Source organism: Nanorana parkeri, unplaced genomic scaffold, assembly GCF_000935625.1.
Source record: "Nanorana parkeri isolate BGI_ZX_2015 unplaced genomic scaffold, ASM93562v1 scaffold73, whole genome shotgun sequence".
NCBI classification, from domain to species: Eukaryota; Metazoa; Chordata; class Amphibia; order Anura; family Dicroglossidae; genus Nanorana; species Nanorana parkeri.
The window spans coordinates 2,600,074-2,621,811 of NW_017306341.1; the positions used below are offsets into that span (position 1 = coordinate 2,600,074).

The 21,738-nt window shown below is 38.1% G+C and overlaps 1 protein-coding gene across 1 annotated transcript in view; it reads left to right on the forward strand.

The window, feature by feature from the left end:
* Window positions 1–19,428, forward strand: part of ANK3 (ankyrin 3) — a 260,705-nt gene extending 241,277 nt beyond the window's left edge. Inside the window, exons 42-47 of the mRNA XM_018576669.1 lie at window positions 1,240–1,876; window positions 2,594–2,891; window positions 11,839–11,922; window positions 12,078–12,149; window positions 14,955–15,036; window positions 18,076–19,428. Coding sequence (XP_018432171.1) covers window positions 1,240–1,876; window positions 2,594–2,891; window positions 11,839–11,922; window positions 12,078–12,149; window positions 14,955–15,020 — 1,157 coding nt within the window. The 3' untranslated portion in view covers window positions 15,021–15,036; window positions 18,076–19,428. The remainder of the gene's footprint in view (window positions 1–1,239; window positions 1,877–2,593; window positions 2,892–11,838; window positions 11,923–12,077; window positions 12,150–14,954; window positions 15,037–18,075) is intronic.
* The last annotated feature ends 2,310 nt before the right edge of the window (window positions 19,429–21,738 follow it).

The following is a 21,738-nucleotide window of genomic DNA, read 5'->3' on the forward strand; positions in this document are numbered from 1 at the left end:
ATATATATATATATTCTTAATAGTCAGAATATCTACTCTCTAAAATGCAGTTGAGGTTTTGTAACTGCATGATGTATAAATACCCATTAAGGGCATCTGTGAAAAATGTTCATCCATAAAGACAAACCTTATGGATTGCTCATGTGGGTGTAACTAAACCTACTTTGGAAATAAAAAAGAAAAGTCCTTGTATACAAAGATTATCATGCTACACCACTATGCTAACTATGTTCATTAATCATTTGCTGTCCAGCAATACCTTTGATTCCAGATAAGATGGGTCTAAGTATAGCATGGGTGTAGGCTTTTGCTTTTTTTTATTAAAGCAGATGTGGCTGTTATTTTTGCAGCCCACAAATGCTCTTAATATCTCACTAATACTCCTAGAAACACCAGCAGACTTTTTGAGGCCTGCTGTTGAGCCCATCTCTTATGATCATATTGATTTTACAGCTGAAATTAGATGTCAGTGAAACCACACAAATCATTTTTGGTCCTAGACTTTCAGAATACAAAAAAATATTTGAATACACATTTTTTTTTTTTTACAGAAGGTGCATACCACTGAAATGGCAAAGCCATGCCACAGTTTTGATTTCCAGTTCCAGCTCCATAAAAATACAAGCTTTGAATTAAAATAGAAATAGACATTTTTTTTTGCCCTGTGATCATCGTTATGCAAGCAGCTAGCATCCATTTTGCAACCACTGAATAACATTTTCCTTTTTATCACTGTAATTCTGTGTCTGTGTTTCATTGCTCACTTTGTTTTTCTTCTTTTCTCTTTGGTCAGTGCTTCTGATCTTACCCATGACTACAAACTCTCTTCACTCTCCAAGATCACCCTACTCATCACATTCTACTCATCCGCTTGTCCTTTCTGTGCCAGAAATCTTCTTATAGATGGCCCATATTTAGCTACCTATCCCTGTAGATTATGTAATGATGTAGAGTTTCCAGTGACCCTGGTACACTTAAAATCAACATCAAATTTCCATCAAAATTTAAATGAAAAAATGAAAACAAAATCTTAAATATATTTGAAACTGCCCATTATACCAACTGCATAAGATTACAATGTTAACTTCATTTCATTTTATGTCTCATTGCAATGTATTTATGCTCATTTCATTTATTTATTTTATCTTAACACTCTTCTTTATGTTATTGTTTATAATTTATTTATATGCGTGATTTCATAATCCATTCCATTCAGTTGAAGTGTACTGTTTTCCTCAGGTTACCCAACAATCCAAGTGGAACTGGAAACTCCCACTGGCTTGCGTTATGTGCCTCCCTCCCCCCTACACCAAGATGATTTCTTTAGCGATAACTCTAGCATAGAGTCCCCCTTTAGAACTCCTAGTAGACTGAGTGACGTGTTAGTAACTCCACAGGGCAATGGAAACTTTTCAGCTGCTCCACCTGTGGTGGCTGCAGAAGACACGTCACTAGATGACAGCAGACCTGACTATTTAATTCACAGTCCTGGTGCTTCATATGAAATGGCCATTCATCGGGTTAAATTTGAAGATGTAAAATTGCACGATGAACCCCAACATGAGGGTAGCTACATTGAAGTTGAAAAGGCTGCTCAAAGAGGAGTGAAATCTGAGGAGCATGAGAGAGATGCATCTGGTCCTGAGGAGGCGATGACCGAAGAAAGGCTGAAATTGCTATTTAAGCAGCTTCACCTTGAAGAGGTGGAGTCAGAGGAGATGACTGAAGAGAAGGTGCAGGCTATCCTCAGAAATGTTCAACAAGCAGAACAAGAACTTTCTTCAATTGCAGGTTGGCACACAGAAACAATGAGCACCCAGGCAGACCATACAGAGCGGAAAATCAGCAGCGAACTGTTGGAAAGATTGGATGACAGGTATGTAGTGTGCCTTGTGCTAAAAATAAATAATTTTGTTCAGTTATAACATCATGTAATTGTTATAACATCTGTATATCTAGAATTCAAGTGAGTATTTTTCGTTCAGTGCCACTTTTCTAGCAGATTTCATATGTAAGGCAGTTAAATAATTAACTTTGTAAATATTACCTGTTACCTATTTTGCTCAGTTATGCTTTTCCTCGATTCTTTAAACTTCCATTGTGCCCACTGGGAAATGACAAACTTTTTATTGTGAACATTTCCTTGGAAGAGAGAGTTTCTGATATATATCACCCCCACTCTCCAAGAGAGAGTATTCTGCACTCAATTTTGGAGCTGGAAATGATTGTAAAAAAGCCAACTACTGCCATTGTATCGAAAAGTTCTCTTAGTGGCTTTTAATTATATTATTTAGGTCAGCAATGTGGATGAGTGGCAGAAACAGGGGTGACTCCCAGTATGTGAAAGAGATAGCACGGGCTTAACTGATAGCAACAAATGCGATTCAGACCTGCCCTGAAAAGTATATATTGTATTCGTTGCTATAAGTTGTATGTAAAAGTGGTTTTGTAACTTAAGCCCAACAAACATTATCTTGCATCTGGGCCTGATAGCTCAAAAGGGCATTTCTGAATGTATCATTATTGGATGGGAAGAATGTTATTTTTGTCCCAGTTTAGACACACAACTACAGTTTTGTTCTTTATGTTGTAGCCATGAGACTATTACCTCATACCTCAAAGGAGAAGTAGGAAGGCTGGAATCGAGTGTCAGTCCTTCTGAGTCTCTAACAGAAGGTAAGACCAGTTCCAGCACGCTAGAGAAGGACCCAGTGAAAGTGAACGAGAAACAGAAACCAAAATCACTTCAAGGAACAAGTGGAAGAGGAGAGCAGAAGACGGTAATAGGAGAGCATAAGAGCTCATTACCTGTTAGTGCCAAAAGGACTGGCTTGGATGAAGGCAGATCCAGGCCCCACTCCCATGCAGATGAGGGAGCATCTGCAGAAAAGGTATAGTTACAACAGAATTACCAATATAGTTTTACATTGCTATTATTTGTACACAAGATAAATATTTGATCTTTATTTGTCAAAATACAGTAAGTTGACAGCTTTACCTTCTTAAGGAGCTTGTCTTCATCTTGCTGCGACTGGATTGTGATCACAATTGAATATAAAATGGATTGAAAGAATAATCCCATCCAACAGTAACCAGTTCCATGTTGTGATTTAATTTGATTACACCTATACAGTGTTGTTGCCTATCCAAAACAGTTGCTGAGAAAACATATGTTGCCATTCAGACCACATGGTTCAAAAAGAATGTGAGGGGCATATATCCTATGCTCAACCATGTTTCATTTAGTTGCCTTGTAGATCAACAAAATGTATTCTTGTGTGTGTGTAGGCAACACATACCTAGCAATAAAGCTTCAAAACTGCAGATTTTGTTAGAAATTGCCTATTGCTAGTGTTTGGAGTTTTCTATTATACTGGAAAGATCTACAACTACTCATAGACAAAAAAAATCATATTCAAATGAACAGTTATTTTGCATGTCTGTTTTTCCGTTCTGTACGCGGAAGCATTAGTTCATTATTGTCATTATTTTTTAAACCTATGACAGTTCTTGGCAGAAGAAATTGTTACTGTTTGTGGAACGATTATTGTGCACAAGTCTTGTCAGCACTGTCATAGGAAGCCTAAAATCAACAAATGTATTTTATAGGCATTTTAGGGAATTGTAAGATGTATAAAAAAGTTGAACTGGTTCTGCTCATGCGCTCTTACAAGCAAATAGGACAATGCATTTAACCTAGATGCACTTGGTTTGTTTACATATTCTGAACTATTTCTTTTCTGGGTCATAGTTTTAAGCTGTGTTTCATATATTTCATAACGGTAGTATTGGGCATGTTGAAGGAAAGATGTAGCAAGGCTAAACTGAGCTGTCTCTTAGTAATAGACACTATAGGGTGCCAGATGATACCCTTATCAGTGTCTGTGTCTTCACCGAGGTAGACAGGATGTGGAGAGAAAACGCACACGAGTCACATCTCACATGTGGCAAAGCCTGAGTGACCTATTGTCAGGTCTAAGCACTGTTATGTGAGGGATATGTTCCTCAGTTATGAAAATAGTGGTTCTCAGGAAGTTTGTGATTGTATAGGAACTTTTACAGGCTTTGGTGGCACTTTCCGAAGAGGCAACCTGAATGTAAAATGTATCATCTGATTATGCTACCTGTTATCTAGAGGAGGAGAGCCTAGTTTAACAATTTTAACAAGAAACCTCGGGTTCAATTAATTAAACAATGTCCTTATTATTTTGATAACCTTGGGTGGGCTAGTACCACATCCAAAATACTAACATAATTAAGAGAGATTCAGAAGAACCAAACTGGACTTTTAAGGTACTTAAGATCAAATTTTGTTTTCTCTTTATTATTAAAACTAAGTCATCTTTATTAAAACATACAGAAGAAAAATATACAAACATCAAAGTCCTTGTGCACGGAATGCCTCGAATTTATGTTTGATTAACATAAAACCTGCTACATGAAATACAAAAAAACTATTGGCTCTGAATTAACTGCAGACATTGGGCCATTTACTAAAACCTGTTACTGAGATGGGTGCTGCTGTTAGTAATAAGATTATGGCAAATGTGAGATGTAGAGCCAAAGGAAATCTCACCGCTCCAATTCCTTGGCTACCATCAGGATTCCCCAGGTGCTGGTCCAATAGGTGTGTCTCCACCTTGGAATGTAGCAGTATGTGAACAGACCGCACTATCAAGAGAATTTCAATACTGCAGACTTGAAAATTCACAGCAAATCCAGTATAACAGTGAATAAAAGTGTATAAAGCAATAAATGCCAGCACTGCACACCCCCAACCAGCTACAACCTCTCGCATGTTTCACCTGAAGGCTTATTCATAGAGGTCGTAAATGTGAGATGTGTTCAAAATCTTTGGGCTTACCAGGTCAGACTACAATGCTTTTCCTTTATCTACTACACACATATTTGACATCTAGCTACAGGTGTTCAGTAACAGATAATCATATTCAGTGTATAAATAGTATTTGGGCAGAAATGTTTCATGTTTAAATGTTCAGGCTGTTAATGTTTGACTTTGAAAATCAGCAAAACATGGAATTTGACAAGGAGTGGTCAGACTTCTGCATACGATTGTGTAGTATGACCTTAGATTACAGAAGTCAATTTCTTTAAAAGGAACCTGTCATTTTTCAGTCGAGATTCTTAATTTATTACTTTCACTATTAAACCATACAGATTTAAAGTACTTTTTTGTTTTTAATCAGGTAAATATGAAAGTTTCACATATACTACTGTCAGCCAAACCTAACTTCAAATTCTTTTGTCCTTTCTATAATGCTGATCCAGTGGCTTTGGTACTTTGAGTCATTGACCCTAAGGAAATATTGAGATTAGAAGTTCTGATATAACTCACTGCATGCTTGTTCCAGGATTCAGAATGAATAGAGGCCAAAAACAGCCAACCAGTTAACATTTTCAAAAGGGGCAATGCCAGCCTATAATTTCTATAAGCACACGTTTCCTTGAAATGTCAGATAGTAGCTGTTGAGCCAAAAAAAGAACTAGAAGAGTCATAGATGGGACTAACTTTGTTCCCCTCGTCTTAGGAAACTGCAATACTTTAGAAGAAATTAAAACCTTTTTTTAACTATTTTTATATGTAGCATGTACCTTATGCTCCTAAGTAAAACCACCAATTTCAAATCCTTGTTCCTGCCAAGAGCAAATCGTTGGTGCCACCTTGCCATGCAGGCATGTCACAGAACCACACCTGCCATGAGCACTGGTGTTAGAGATGATCAGTGGGTGTTGTGCCTATCTACATCAGTCTATAGGTTTGTAGTCCAGCCACAGACTTTACACTCTGACAATGCTGCATATCATTCCAGACTATGGAATGAAATTACATACAGGCAGCCAGTATTAGATGTCCAGGCATTGTTTACAACTAATAGCAGGGGGCAATGTGCATTTGTCGGCAAGCTCTGCTATATGTAGAATTTTTATTTAAGACCACACCCACTTTAACCAGTGGACTAACTGAGTCTTCTAGAAAGCATACACCTACCACTTAGTGCCACGGCTGTGCCCTGTTATATTGATTACATAGATAATGATTTTATGCAGGTAATTTAAATAAAAAACATACAGAGTATATTGCTTTATACAGTAAACGTGTAAACAAAAAAAATGTTCAACAAAATGGAGCAAAACCAATTAGGGTTTTCTATATAGCCAATGTAAAAGGTTACCCATTTGACAAAGCTAGGAAGGGTGCTATTGCATATCGTGAGCAGGCTTTAAAATGGTGTATTTTTCCAGGCCGGTCCATCACATTGGAAGAATGGAGCGCAGAGCAGAGCAGAGCAGAGCAGACGCCATGTACTTTCCCTATTGTCCATTCCTACCTTTTTCACTGCTGTGTTTCTCTTCAGATCTGACAAATTCCACCGGGGGGTGCTTTAGACAAGCTTTTGTACAGCTCTTAAAGCAAATTTCTTACATTAGCACCCCCTAGCTGATCTCTTATGGTACAATTGTACCTTCCTACAGTTTTTCTATAGTAAGTTCCAATGGTCCCCCTCAGTGCTGCCCACCAAGTTAAGAACTTTCATTCAGCCCCAATTCAGCAATCTACAGTGTGTAGCCGAGCTTAGAGCCCAAATGGCTAGTTCCTACTGCACATTTGCTACACATCCCAATTCATTCCTATAGGAAAGTCATACTCGAAGTGGCCAGCATTTTGGGAACAAAAGTTTTCCTGACCATTTTTGAGAGAGAGGATGTGCGACTCTCAGTGGGATTGCATGGTAAAGACCGATGGACCAGGGCAATCAGGGGGTAGGGGGAAGCCTATTATAGGACAACTGTACAAAGGTACAGTTGTCCTTTAAAGTAAACCTAAGCAATTGAGATTTAATTAGAAGTTATTTTAAAGTGAAACTTCTAAAAAAAAGCCTGTAGATCTCCCTATTGGCAAGTGAGACTGCCCATCACATTAAAGGACAAAGATGTGTGTATAAATTCAGGTGCCTATATCTTTTAATCTACTGATCATTCTGATATGCAGTGTTTTCTGAAAGTAAGGTCTACTTATACATGTTATCATTAAATGCCAAGTCTAAATATGCCACTTTTTTGACATGCCAACTTTAGAGGCTCTGTCTACCCTAAGAAAGTGTGATGGTGTTTGCCCCCTGGTTCTTCAGATTCCTGATTCCAGATTCCATTCCTCAAGTTCCAGACATCTTCTATTTCTCAAGGGTTTTTTTGCCAGGATCTCTTACAAAAACTTTTATATGCCCAGATAGGCCCCTTTGGTTAACAGAGGCAGCAATGCAGAACACTCTATACACTTGTATAAATTAACACAATAGTAATAATCATGTGATGATAGAAATCTTACCTCTGAGATCAAAAGTACTTAGAAGTATTCCATGTTTGCTGTAAGATGTCTTTATATCCACCGAAAGCAATTTTTAAAATTTTGTGTGGACTTCATCCCAAGCAGCCATTTCTCAGTGTTCCTTATCATATTAAGTCTGTTGGCATTAAGTCTAGAAAGATATATTTACAAAGGGGAACAGCTAGGGCCAGTTCATGAGGTACAGAATGCTCTACTCAAATGCATCTTCATATTTTTAATTTTCCGAAAAATTATACAACTTCAGTAAGAAAAAGGAGCAGAATATAATTTTGTTGCTTTTGAGTAGGTGTTTCTGGAGGATATAGTACTGCAGCTCTTCATCAGCAGGTGAGATTGAGGATAAGGGGGGGAGCTTCTCAGGGCCCTTAAGAATGGGGGGCCTTGGGAGATTGGTGCGTGTGCGTGTGTGTGTGTGTCCCGACGCCAACCATAGGAATAGCTGACACAATAGAGCACCAGAGCACCAGAAAGACCATTCTAAAGTCTGTAAGTCTGTAAGTAGCTATTCCTAACCATAGGAATAGCTGACACAATAAAGCACCAGAGCACCAGAAAGACCATTCTAAAGTCTGTAAGTATTTTAAAGAGAAACTGTATTGATTGGGCTGATACAGGAAACAAGACATCCCGTGTTTACCTATCATAACTCTGCAGGCTTTCTTTTATATTTCCCCTTTTTTTAGTATTACTTAATTTTCCTGAGCTTTAGCTGGAGTATCAAAGATTGAGGCTGCCTTTCATCTGCCTGACCTCTCACGCTGCACACTCAAATGTTAGGAGACACTGTGTGAGGTCAGACAGATGGTAGGCCATGTCTGTCAAACTTCAGGTTATCTCTGGGCTCAGCAATTGAACCTCCTGTATTTATATATTTTCAGTTAGTAAGCAAAAGAATCTACAGTTTGGCTGATGGTAGGGTTAAGCACGTATATTAGCACCTTCTGTGAAGCTTTGAAGTATCCATGTCCTTCATGGATAGATAAAAATATTTCTTTTTCCTTTAAGTCTGCTGGTAAAACATGCCTAAAATGCATTTATCAGGATTCTAGTGGCAGTGACAGTGAATATGAGAGTGGGTCAAGCTCAGATGAGGAACGAAGGATCACTACGAAAATTACTCGACGGAGATTGATATATAAGGTACCAAGTATGTCTGATTGCCAGCGGAGATCCCAGCATGGATTTTTTTTTGTGATTGCCTTGGACATTTGCTTTTTTCTAAAACCCATTATGTATTTATATATGCATAAATACCTAAGTTTTCTATATTTAAATAAATTCAGAAGTAGATGCTTTTAAGCTAATTTAAAGCAGTGTAAACAGCCATGGTGCTTAGTAACCCATAGCATGCAATCAGATACGAGCCTTAGATGCTTCCAGGGTATAGATCAATAAAAGCTGATCTGAGATTGGTTGCTGTAGTGTAGGCTATCACACTATTGCTATTTGCATGTTCCTCAGTAAGTCTGCATTAAGCCATTTAATAATATAATGGCTTGCAGATATGCTTGCCCACCTCCTGAAGCAGTGTTTACTTTGTGCTGACTTTGAAGTTAATAGCCTTTTTAGTGGGGAAACGTGATATTTTTATGTATATACGGACCTGCATTTTCAGTTCCTACAGAGTACACAAAATCAGTTCATAGCTTCAGCTTTTATAAATCAGTTCAATATCAGGAAAAGAAAATACTTTTAGATTACCACATGTGTCAATGAGAATGTTGAGGAAAAAATAACTGGAACATATTCGGGTATATTTGTGTTCAAAGAGCATGGCCTAGTCTAACTGACCCCTTAATGTTTTCAGCAGTAATGAGTTATGGGCATAATCACTCATTCCTACGAATAACAGCGTGCCCTTATCCTTGCCTTGTTTTATTCCACAACCATTTGCTGTGAATTCCATGCAGTCCAATAACCTCTTTACTCGGATACTCTATATGCTTGTATTGCTATCTTTTCCCTATTTTGTTGTAACAAGGAAATTTTAGCTGCCCCGTTGTCTCAGGTTTATAAGCCAAAACCTATAGTTGTGCTCCATAAAAAGAAAGGAAAAACAGGAAACAAGAAATGCCTCTTGTTATTCTAATCTGCAAGCTGTTAGGTTATGTTAAAAACATTTACTTAATTCCATTTGTCATATTGCATGAAAATAGTAGACGATCCGTGGGAGGATCTGTCACTTTTTACATTTTCAGTTAGTTTTCAGTTTAAAAAAAAAAAAAGAACAGCAGATTGAATTGATTGTGATTACTGCAAGATTATTTCTATGTGACCAACAGCGAGCAAACACCTTCATGAAATCATCATGGGAAAAAAAGAACTAAAACAGTTTCCTCTTTTTAGGATTCCCTACATTCATTATTATCAAATCAGGTCTCGGGGTCACTAGCAGTACAGACTTTCTAGTTCCATATGCACTTTTACAGGTGGCATAACATGTCCAAGGGCTCGTTCAGACTGCGGCCATTCCATTTCAGGCACTTGACAGTCGTTTTGGCCAAGTGCCCTGTTAACTTGTTAAATCCCTCATTCAAGCCTTAGCTTTTGTTGTGCATTTCCCCGAGGCGTGACAACACTCAACATGAAGAATCCTATTATTTTCAATGGTGTCTGTTCACACCTAAGCATTGAGTCACTTGTAACTCAAAAATGTACATGAGCTTTTTTGGGGGAAGAATCGTGTGTTTTTGTCTTCAATTAGAGTGCCTTAAAAAGTGCGTTTATAATGGGATTTTGTGCATGTCATCTGTCTCCTCCTCCTAGTAACTATCTTTCCATTGGCTAAAACAAAAACGCTAAATTCTGAGCGTTTTCCTTGAAACTCCTAAAAAGAAAGCTTCAAAATCACCTGAAAATGCTTGTGCTCAAGTGTGAATAGGGGCTACTGAACCAAATAGCTTTATTCATTTTTGCGACGTCCAAAACATTGGTAACATCTAGATTTCAGGTACATTTTTGTTCTAGCCTTCTCGGTGGTCCAGGTACAGGCAGAACGCTGTCAAAACTGTAAATGTTATCTCGAAACGTTCTTGTTTCCAGATATATGTAAACCATGAGTTTTTTTTTTTTACGAACTGAAAGGAGAAATATAGACCTAAAAAATACTATATTACCTTGTTACGTCATCCTCATGTTGGTGGAGAGACATCATTCACCGAATACTGTTTATTTCTTTTTTTCCTCTGAAATAGTATGGACATTGGAGATAACACCATTGTGCATCAACTATTTTTTTTACTAATCCTCTGTAGTTAACGGGTCTTACAGTAAACATCTTTTTAACAGAACCAAGTGTATCAGATGAGCATGCATGTAAAATGCACTTTTTTGGGGTCAATTGGCCGTTGTGTGACATCTTTGTTACTCCTATCCCTCTATCTAACAGGGTTTTTATATTCCACTTTGACCTCTAAGTAAGCAAGGATATTTTTTATGTAGGAGAAAAAGAAAGAAGAAAAAGATGTATTATTACATTCTACGGATCAGCAGCAAAATATGAATCTTTGGTGAATTTAGCAGTTGTTCACACTTGATATATTAATACAAATTTGAGTGGACAGAGGGAGAAGGATCCCATCACTGACCTAAGTGAAAAACCGTTATAGTCTGATATATGGTTTAAGGTACCCATGTAGGTGAAGATGACTGGCAGAAAAGGCTTGTTTTGGAGCCTGCATAGGTTTCCACCATCATTTCTTCACATAATTATCTGCTTTGATATTGTATGGATGGGATAGAAGATGCAGTGATTTGCAAGTTGCATTAAGCGCATATGCAGATCTAAAATAACTGTTTCTGTTGTCTCATAAAATATAGAAATCTAGGACCTGTCTCAACTGTCCCTGTATTTGACAGATTTAATCATAACAGCAGATGGTCATTTGTTTGCAGATTAAGCCTCCCTCTTCTGAGCAGGAGAATGTATGTACTTTTAGTTGTCCCTAAATCATTTTTGTGTCCAGGATCCCCTAACCACATCTGCATACAGCAAACAGTCCTACTTCAGACCTCAGTACCCTGCTGTCCACTTGTGTTGCCTTTCTTTTGGCAGAAGGTGCAGCTGATTTTAAACATAGATGGTTAGGCTTGCTAGAGGTCCAAAGTTTGCACTTGCAGTTTGCGTGCTGGGTTTATGGGATCTGGGGTCATGCAGAATATGGAGGGAAATAAGGATCAAGCAGGAAACTTTACTTTTGTAAGCACTGGCATAAATATCAAATTCCGTGAGAGGTTTACTTTAACAGTCATTAGGGCTCCCCAAAATATACAATTCTCACTTGTACATGTGCAATATATTGTTACAGCAGTACATCCGTGTTTTTTTAACTTGGCTGTGCTGCCAGATTAACCCTATCTTGCCTTGGCATGCTGCCCTACAGCGTGTTTGCTTTCCTATCCTGCATGTCTGGCGTGCCATGTATAGGACTTAAGCTGTACGATTGACGTAATGCTCTGACGCTCTTTAGGGGGATGCAGTAAAAAACATTCCTGGTGAATCTGTAACGGAAGAACAGTATACAGATGAAGAAGGCAACATCATCACAAAAAAAGTAAATGATCTTTATTGTCTGATGCTGTGATTTCCCAGAAACCTTTGTGTCCATTGGTATATTCCCATGCTTGAGAACTGATGCAGTGCAGTGTTTTCGTGTTTCTTTCACAAAGTCCATACTGGAAACACAGTCAATATTCCTGCCTCTTATAGGTGACACGGAAAGTCGTGAGACGGGTTATGGTTCCACAAGAGAAAAAAGTTGGTGGAACTGTAACAGTTGGGGCAAGTAATTCACCGTGTTGTGCTGGTGTATGCTGTGTGCCTTCCTATATTTGTTCTTTATTACATGTGTATATCTGTTTAGTTTGTTATACCGTAGTCCTGGTTTCTTAAAGTGTGTAGTGTGTAGGTGTGTAGTACAGTGCTGTGTTTTTTTTTGTAGTGCATGACTTGATGCAATCAGCAAAGGCCGAAAGATTTCTAATTGCCACATCATTTGACTAAGCTACTAGTTCCCTTCTATCCTGACCTTTATTTTAATACAATGGGGATGATTTTGCTAGCACATGACTGAAGTTGAAGTCAACAGAGCTGCTCCAAACTAAGTGAATGTTCACTTTGCAAACTGAAAATGCTATGCTCCTTTATTGCCAACCCCAATGTGTTATAATGGGTAAAAGCAGTATAGCATGCTTTTTTCCTATTGTGGAGCTCTTTGAAATACTTTATAAATTTAATTGTGTCAGTGGTGCATCTTAGGTAATGGGTAAGTATTTAAAACACTTGTATTGTGAAGTATATGTAAATCTTAAAGGGAAGTCAAGGCAACATTTTTTAATCTGTAGTAATCCCTACCACCATAACGCCCAAATTTCTGAGATGATAAAAAAAAGGGATACCTTCCAGCACAATGTATTTAGGAAATGGGCACACCCCTGCCACGTCCCCGCTATGGGAACCAATAAGAATTTATATGCCAAAAATAATTGGGTAAACCCAGAATTGCCTTTTTTTTTTTACCAATACTTGTCCTTTATACTGGCTTTTTGAATTCAAAACAAGATAACTAAGAGATAAGATAAAGGTGTTAGTGCAGAATAACATGTTTGGTAGTTAAGTAGAACCTTTTCATAGATATCTTTACACTAGACCAAAATGAGGGACAACTGAAGAGGAAAAAGGGACTGAGGGATTTGGTTCCAAATGAGAAGCAGTCCCTCCAAATGAGGGACATTTGGGAGGTATGCCTACCACTAATCAGAGGGCCTTAACCTTTTTGATTCTTGTTCTACAGCCAGCATTGTTAATATATCAGACGCATGGGGGTTCGTTTACTAAAGGCAAATAGGTTGTTCGATTGCCAAGTTAATTTTTACTTTGTGAATGTGGTGAAAAAGAATACCCAATCACGTTCAGGGAAAATTTAAAAAAAGAGCCGCCCCTCATATACTAAGTTAAGGGAAATTCCTTTGCAAAGTGAACAGCCTGTTTGCCTTAAGTTAATCAACCCCACAATCTCAGTCTGGATCTGGCTAACAGCTTGAAATACCACAACTACTCAGAATGCACACTAGATGTGGACCTCTCCAGTGACATCTCCCTCTGACCATAAAGGCTGACTGACCGCACAGTACTTCTCTGTGTCATTTCTACAGAGTCAATTTCTTCCCAGTGTTATGTAATTATATCATGTTACCATCTAGAGCCTCTGTCATTCCTCCTCCTGAGCTTGTTTTTGAAATAGGAAGCCGGGCAGCAGGATCATGCAATCTGATTTTTTTGTAGACAACTCTGTCACTTTCATAATTAATTTTATAAGCGAAAGGCCTTTAAAACATGTATGGGGTAGGTGGGTGGGTCTTTACTGAACTATGTCTTTATACTGCTGCCTTGACTTCTGCTTTAAAACTGGAATTGAAATATTGAAAGAGGCGTTCTACATTACCTCTATCTTTATCCAATCACCTTTTTAACCTCTTGATAGATAAAAGTACCACATTGTGCATAATGCAGGGTTACATGCAGTCATTCACTGCATTGGAGATGTTTTCTCACTTGTGGATGTGGACGACATTAAAGCTACAGAAAGAAATATGAATGGATCCCTGCTGTTTAAATCATCTTATATATTCTGACGTCTAAACTCTTATATATCATCTTATATATTCTGGCCTCTAAGCCTGTTTGCCTTAAGTTAATCAACCCCACAATCTCTACACATGACAAAACTCTAGCAGGTGGATAATTCTGGCTTATTTCTGAAAGTGGAACACAAGAGATTGTTGTGGTAAATGTAGGCAGATTTTCTTTCTGCCGAAGCTATGCCTAGGATCATGCCGTTGTATTGTATAGTGCCATACATTGTGTTATGCTGTGCTGTAGTTTATCTGTTTATTATCCTGTAAACCTGCACTAACTGGTCTGGATTTTATATGACCGTGTGAGCTATTTGTGTCCACACCCTGTCTGGAGTATTATTGCAGGTTTTTTTTTTTTTTTTATCTGTCTGCTCCATTAAAGTGAATTGAAGCGGAACTCCAGCCAAATGACTAAACACACAGCTAAAATACATAAATCTGAACTATTTAACCTGGCAAAGAATTTGTCATTCTGTTTAGTCACTCTTGTGATTCATACTGTTGTGCCACACTGCATTGCAATTAGAATTACACAACCATTCACTATTGCAGCCCTGCAGAATCTTCCATTCCCCCCCTTCTGGACAGTGAATGAATATCGGCACAGTAGTGATCTCCCCCTCTCTTAAGTTTCTCCCCCCAATCCCTTAATAACCCGATGCATGCTAGACTGAATGCACTGCGCAATTAAATGGTACTTGATTGGCTCATAGTGCAGTATCCCCCTTTTTCACGTTTTTTTTTTCTGGCGTGCAGGGGATTATGGGAAATTAATATAAACATGTTTTCAGGTAGTTATTTTAGCAATATTTAAATGACCTGTAGTGATTCCTGAATGAATCGCAAGTTGAACAAAAAATTGGGTTTTTGTATTTGCCTAGAGTTCCGAATTGAATGTCGCGGGAATGACCATTGTTTACTATATGTATAATATTTGTTTTCATTGCAGAGTGACACATACAAAGTGAAAACCAAGAAGGAAGTCCGACACGTTGAGAAGAAAAGTTTTTCATAATACCACAGTGCTTGAGGTTAGTTATATATAAACTTTGGTAATAGGTTATACATACATCCCCGATGTCCTGATTTTAATGCTATGAATGTGGGTGTAACTTGGGGGAGGCTTATGGTAGAGCAGAGACTTGGCCAAGTCTCTATAGTGCACCACCATACCTGCACTGATGTAGGATTGCTGAAGGCATGAAATCTGAGGTTGTGGGGCAATTAAAGGAAACCTGTACCCAAGGAATGATGTAGGCTGCCATGGCTGAAAATGCAGATTGCCTGACTAACATGGTGAGCTTTAATACTCTGAATCACTGACCTGAAAAAAGTATGCTGACTTTACTCTGAATTCGACTCACTGCATACTTGTTCTGGGTCATAAACTTGGAGTATTGAAACCAGAGAAAACCAGACAATAGTATGTTCAGAAGGAGGGTTAACAATGGCAGCAATTGTTTTTCTCTCAGTTCAGGTTTCTTTTAAATAGTGAAGATGAAGAAATACAGTGACTGACGCTGCCTGACCTCCTTTTGAATATGCTTGTTGCCTGACTGTTCTATTGATTCACATGGTTCAGGTTTTTTTTTTTCTGAATCACTGATCTGGAACAAGTATGCAGATCAGGAAAATTCAATAAACTTTATAAATCTGCTGTATATACTCATTGCAGATCACTGATGCAAGGTATTAAAGCCAAATGATCAGCATGACAGCCAGCGACTAGCATTTTCAGGATAATTTAGCAAAGGCAGCCAGCACAGCAGGTTTGCTTCAGGGCCTATTCACATCTCTGTGAACATTAACGTGCATGGTTGCATGTTGTGTTAAGGAAGTCCATTTACTTTAAATAGCCAAAAACAAGGCAATACTGTACACACTATCATGCACTTAGGTGTGAATAAAGCCTTAATATTGTCAGATAGCAGCTGCTTCATTAGCTACTATTGATCAGGGATGTACGTATTGATCATACAAGACTTTTGCAGGTATTTAGAAAGGAAACCAATTGAAGTTTGTAACCCTGCAATCTGCCAGCCGACGTTTAATTTGCATTTAATTATATGAACTCTACATTTGGCAGTTTTGAAGTTTGTAACCCTGCAATCTGCCAGCCGACGTTTAATTTGCTTCAGATGCTTTTAGGCAACCAGACAATTGAATTTGCATTGCAAATGATCAAACACTGCAGGGCCAGCTCAGAGATATTTTTTGATTGATCTTTATGCCAATTTTGATGTTTTGGTCACTTGAAACTGGGCAAGTTTAGTTAGATTAGTGAAAATCTAATGGAAAGGTCCAATCTTGTGGACAAAACTTTCAGTAAATTCTGTAATGATCCAGAAAAGACACTAATTCAAATTTTCAATCAAGTTCTCAAAATCAAGTCACTTTTTGACTGCAAAAAAAAAATGAACTCAAAGCTACCTGCGTGGATGGAGGAATCTCCCACTGGGCGAAGCTTCAGTATCTTGCTAGTCAGCCCCGCTGGCTCTCAAAGTACCTGAACAATCTGATTGAATGCAGGCATTGTTCAGGTATTTTGACAGCCAGCGGGACTGACTAGCAAGGTACTGAAGCTTAGCCCAGTGGGAGAGTCCTCCATCCACACAGTTTAGAGTAGATGGAGGGATCAGTTGCACTTTTTCCATCTGACCATAGAAAATCTGAAGATAATCTGTAGGTGTATGGCCAGCTTTATATATTAAAGTGCACCCTTATTGCAAGATTTTAATGTGCTTTGATACCTGTTAAAGTCATAATGTTTATCTTTACATTTGTTGTTTGAAAGACAATGTGGTTGATTTACTAAATGCAAATGGCCTGCTCATTTTGTAAGGGAATGTTCCCTTAGTTGACTGAATGCGGTGAAAATGTATTTTGCAAAGAATACCCAATTACGTGCGAGGAATTTTGCTTGCACATAATTGGGTGATAGAAGTCAACAGAGATTCACCTAAATCACCAAGCTAAGGAAACATTCCCTGCAAAGTGAATATCCTATTTGCCTTTAGTAAATCAACCCCAATGTATTAACATTTGATCAAAGGTCTACCAGATCCACATGTCCTAAAACCACATCATAAGACATTATAATGTGTGCTGTCATGCCCTTCCAGTCATTCTTTCATGCAGTTTACTGCACAAAAAATAAATAGCCTGCAGAGACCTCAGATCATTTTGACAGCCTCTACAGCTACATCTCAGCTAGATGCAGATATGAACATGTTCTCAGTGAATCAGTTACCACTTTAGCTTTTTTTTTTTTTTAGTTTTGAATACAGTCTGTTGAAACCTCTGTCGGCAATTTGTAATGTCTATGACCCTATGGAAAGATTTTCGATCACTTTCTGACCCAGTTACTGCTGCCATTTGGGACAAGAAGTGTTTTAATATCTCTTGAATGGGGGACAGCATTTAAAACCTGACAGAGGCACTAGCTCTTCTATTCCATCCAAAACTAAAGCAATTTTTTTGGGTTGCTTTAATTTTTTAAGCCTAACAGCAGCCACTAGTTTTGTATGTACCCCCATCATGTCCTATCTTTAGAGGGGCATGACAGTAGAAACTTGACAGAGACTTTCACATTTTCCCCTCTATCCAAAATAAAAGTTTCTGGCTGAAGTTACATAGTTACATAGTATTTGAGGTTGAATAAAGACACAGGTCCATCAAGTTCAACCTTTGTGTGTCTGTATGTGATTGTGTGTGTGTGTGTGTGTGTGTGTGTGTATATGAATCCCTGTGTGGTCTAGTTTTTAAGAGTACCTGTACCCCTGTATGTTGCGGTCTCTGAGGAAGGTATCTAAATGCTTTTTGAATGATTCAATTCTCTCTGCTACCACTGCTTGTGGCAGCGAGTTCCAGATTGTAACCGCTCTAACTGAAAAAAGCCACTACACCCCTTGTGGTTAAATCTTTTCTCCACCAGTTTTAGGTGGTGGCCTCTAGTTCTTGTTACGGAGTTTACAGTAACAAGTTTATATGTAAGCTTTATATGTTAAGTTGAGCTTTAAGGCTACTAATCTCAGTTAAACAAAAATGTTGCCCTTTTTTTTTTTCTTTAGGGTCAATGGTTACTGCCAGTATTCTGAAGACCATTTCAGAAGAACAGACATTTTAGTGGAAATCACTGAAAAAAATTAAAGTGTGTGTTTGCCGCTTCCACACATTAACCGCATGGGTTTTTTTTAATGCAAGAAACCTTTATTTTAGCATGAGCCAATTAAACAGAGCATGGGAAAATCACCTTCATTCAGATGGGGTCAAGGAGTGTGCAGTTTACAATGCAGTGTATATATGAGGCACCATGCTGGTCCAGTCATCTATCCAAGCATCGGGAGATCCCTGCAACACTATACAAGAAGATGACATTGGTTGGACTTGTGAAAGACATATAATAATCACTAAATAAGCAACAGTTCGCCTTATTTTATCTGAACCCTAAAACTTGGGGTCTAAAAATGCTCTTTTCTTTTATAAATCATCAATTGCTGTAAATAAGTGACACTTGTATAAAATTCTAACAAGACTACAGATCATGTTAATAACGCACCAATCGGATGTCGCTCACATATTCATAAATCCAGATAGACATCTAGTAAGACTTCACAGATGGGTGGGTATACTGGGTGCGTCTTCACAAAATCTTGTATATTATCAATTAAAATGTTTGTATATGGAAAAAAAAATAAACCAAGCCAAGCAGATTTTACACTATTTCTTTAATTCTGCTGCAAGCGTAAATAGTACACAGGACAAAAAAAACAAACCGGGAATGTTGGCTGTCCCGGGTGATTTAATATTTTGGTGCATGTATCTCACCTTGATTTGAATTCAGGTTTTTATTTTCAACTTTACAAAGGTTACGCTAAACAGGAACCAAACAACATTTTAGCTATTCTTCACGCAAAGCCCTTTATTTAATCTTGTCGCTATTGCCAATATACTTTCATGAACTTTGAAGAGAGAAAAAAAATAATATATTCTTCTACAGTAGTGCGTAGTGATAGGCACTAACTGTATTGCTTTTTACGAGGGGTGGGCTTATGGCTTAAGAGGTGAGACTGTGCTTGGGCAAAGCACAACCAACTGAAAAGGAGCAATTAGATCTTAGGCAAGCAGCACGATGTAAAGTCCTTACTGTATTGTGTACTGGCTATAAGATGTAGACTCTTTTCAGTCAAGCCGATCATCTGTATTCATTCTAGCAGTGTAATATTAGGTTGTTAATGCTGCTGTGTTTTAAAGGGCATTTTTATTTGGGTTTTGGTGAAATCTTTTTATTTGTTGATTCTCTTCATATGGAAACAGCATTCATTGATAATAGCTCTAATAACAATGTATGAAATCAAAAACACTGGATGATCTAGTTGATTATTTAAAACAAGAAAAAATAAATAAATTGTGTTTAAAACTGCTTTGCGTTATTATTTATTTAGAGTAGGGAAAGGGATTGATGCTCAGCATGAAGATATCTAAGGCAAAGTAACAGATTAGCTGGATAACCCCCAGATCTGCTGAAGCCCCCGACAAAATCGCTGCGTAAATTCTGTTTATTTCTGAGTCGTATGGCAGAAGTTGGCCCTGGTAACTGGCAACCCAGTGTTGCATTGTAGGCTCACCAACAGAGTATTTCAGAAAGGGTGGAGGGGAGTGTGTAGAAGGCAAGCAGAAGCGGAAGGGGCAGACTATCCAGTGAACATGATACTTGCCATGAATGAGCAAAGCACAAGTTTGCTTTAACAAGAACTTCAAGCAAAGCACAACAGCCAGTCATAGTTATGCACAAACTAGCTTTGTTTGCACTTTATCTTTGGTTGCAATGCTTGGGAAAAAAAGTTGCAGGGTTGTGTTGCAGCACAGGTTTGCCTGTGACATATTTCTAAAGGAACTGGCTAATCTCCGTAGTTAAATAGCAGAGCGCCCATTCTCCACAGCCCCCTGGATACAGGTGCAGGCCTATTGATGACCAATATTTATTTACGTGGTCTCAGATTTTAGATGTCAAAAATGTTTTATTAGGTTTTACAGAATACAACATAATAAAAGTCAAGTGGGTAGCACCATCCATATAAACGAGAAAAGCATAGACCTTCCCAAGTATATACGGCAAGTCATTATGGAGTAATATAAAACAAATAATAGAAAACAAAACAATCCATTCTACCACAGGTATTAAAAACAAGACCCTTGTTTTTGTAGAGTTAAATACCAACATTGATCCGTGGTCTCAGATTTTACATGCAACACCACCAGCACTGACAATGGAGATTATGGTTCAATGGGATTATTTACTAAAGGCAAATAGGCTGCTCACCTTACAAAGGAATTTGCACTTTGCAGGGGAAGTTTCCCTTAGCTTGCTGAATGTAGTTTATTTACACTTTGTAAAGAACACCCAATCAAGTGCAACGAAAATGTAAAAAAAAAGAAAGTATATTTGCTTGTACAGGATTGAGTGTGGAAGTCAGCAGAGCTTCACCTGATTCACTAAACTAAGTGGCAATGTCCCCTAGAAAATGTAAATTCTCTTGCAAAGTAACTAGCCTATTTGCCTTTAGTAAATCAAACCCCACTGTGTTATTTTCCTCAGTTTCTGCAGTTTTCAGGTTTACTGGAAAGTAAAAAACATTGGTGGACAGAACAGGAGCAAAAGGTGCCTATTGAAAACAATCAGAATTTATATTTTATTCTTTGGGGAAAAGAACATAATTCAAGCAACAGCTCCACTTTTGTTCCAGATTTCATTGACGTTGCAAATTTATATCCCTTGCTCTCGCTTATTAATGAAACTTCTTCTTTTTTTTTTTTATTATTGCCAGAATATCTATAAATGCAGATATCTATTAATATTGTGCAGTGTCTGGTCAGAGCTTCTGGCTTGCACTGACATTTACCTAGAGCGCTTTCCAAAGGGTATCCAGTAGAGGAAAGAACCTGCTCATTCCCACAAAGAGGCTTTGATGTAGATAATTGGACAATATGTCTGAATTCCTTCAGCATCTGTCAAAGCCTCCTATGGGTATGTGCAGGTGAGACTGACACAAAGTTCATCTTAACTCCCTACCTTCTGTGTACAGAGAGAAGCTACGCTTATATAAATTTATATATGCAGTACATGTGATCCTTACAAAATTACTAGATCTGCTTAGTTGCTAACCCAAATGTAAGAACTTATGTCATACATTCTGTTCATGGTTCTGAAAGGCTACAGAATTTCTGGAAAAAGAACATCTTTTCCCTGATGTAGGAAAGTGAAGGTTATCAGTACAGACACATGAATGACATGTCATGTAACACTTTATATCAGTTCCACTGAAGAGGTCCTTGCCTGCTAAGGTAAACTATATTCCTAAGTACATAATAAAATTGTGACCTAATATGCTGAATTCTTGGACAATGGACCACACTCCCCACCATTTTCCGCAGTGTCATGGTTAGTACACAAAGGGGTTGACTTACTAAAGGCAAATAGGCTGTTCATGTTGCAAGGGAATTTGCACTTTGCAGGGGATGTGTCCCCTTAGCTTGGTGAATGTGGTGAAATTTCACTTTGCAAAGGACACACAATCATCTGCAAGGAAATTAGAAAAAAAACCTGTATTTTTCCTTGCACATGATTGGCCGATGTCAGGAGAAATTCACCTCATTCACTAAACTAAGGGGAAACATCTTCTGCAGAGTGCAAATTCCCTCTCATAGTGAACAGCCTATTCCGCTTTAGTAAA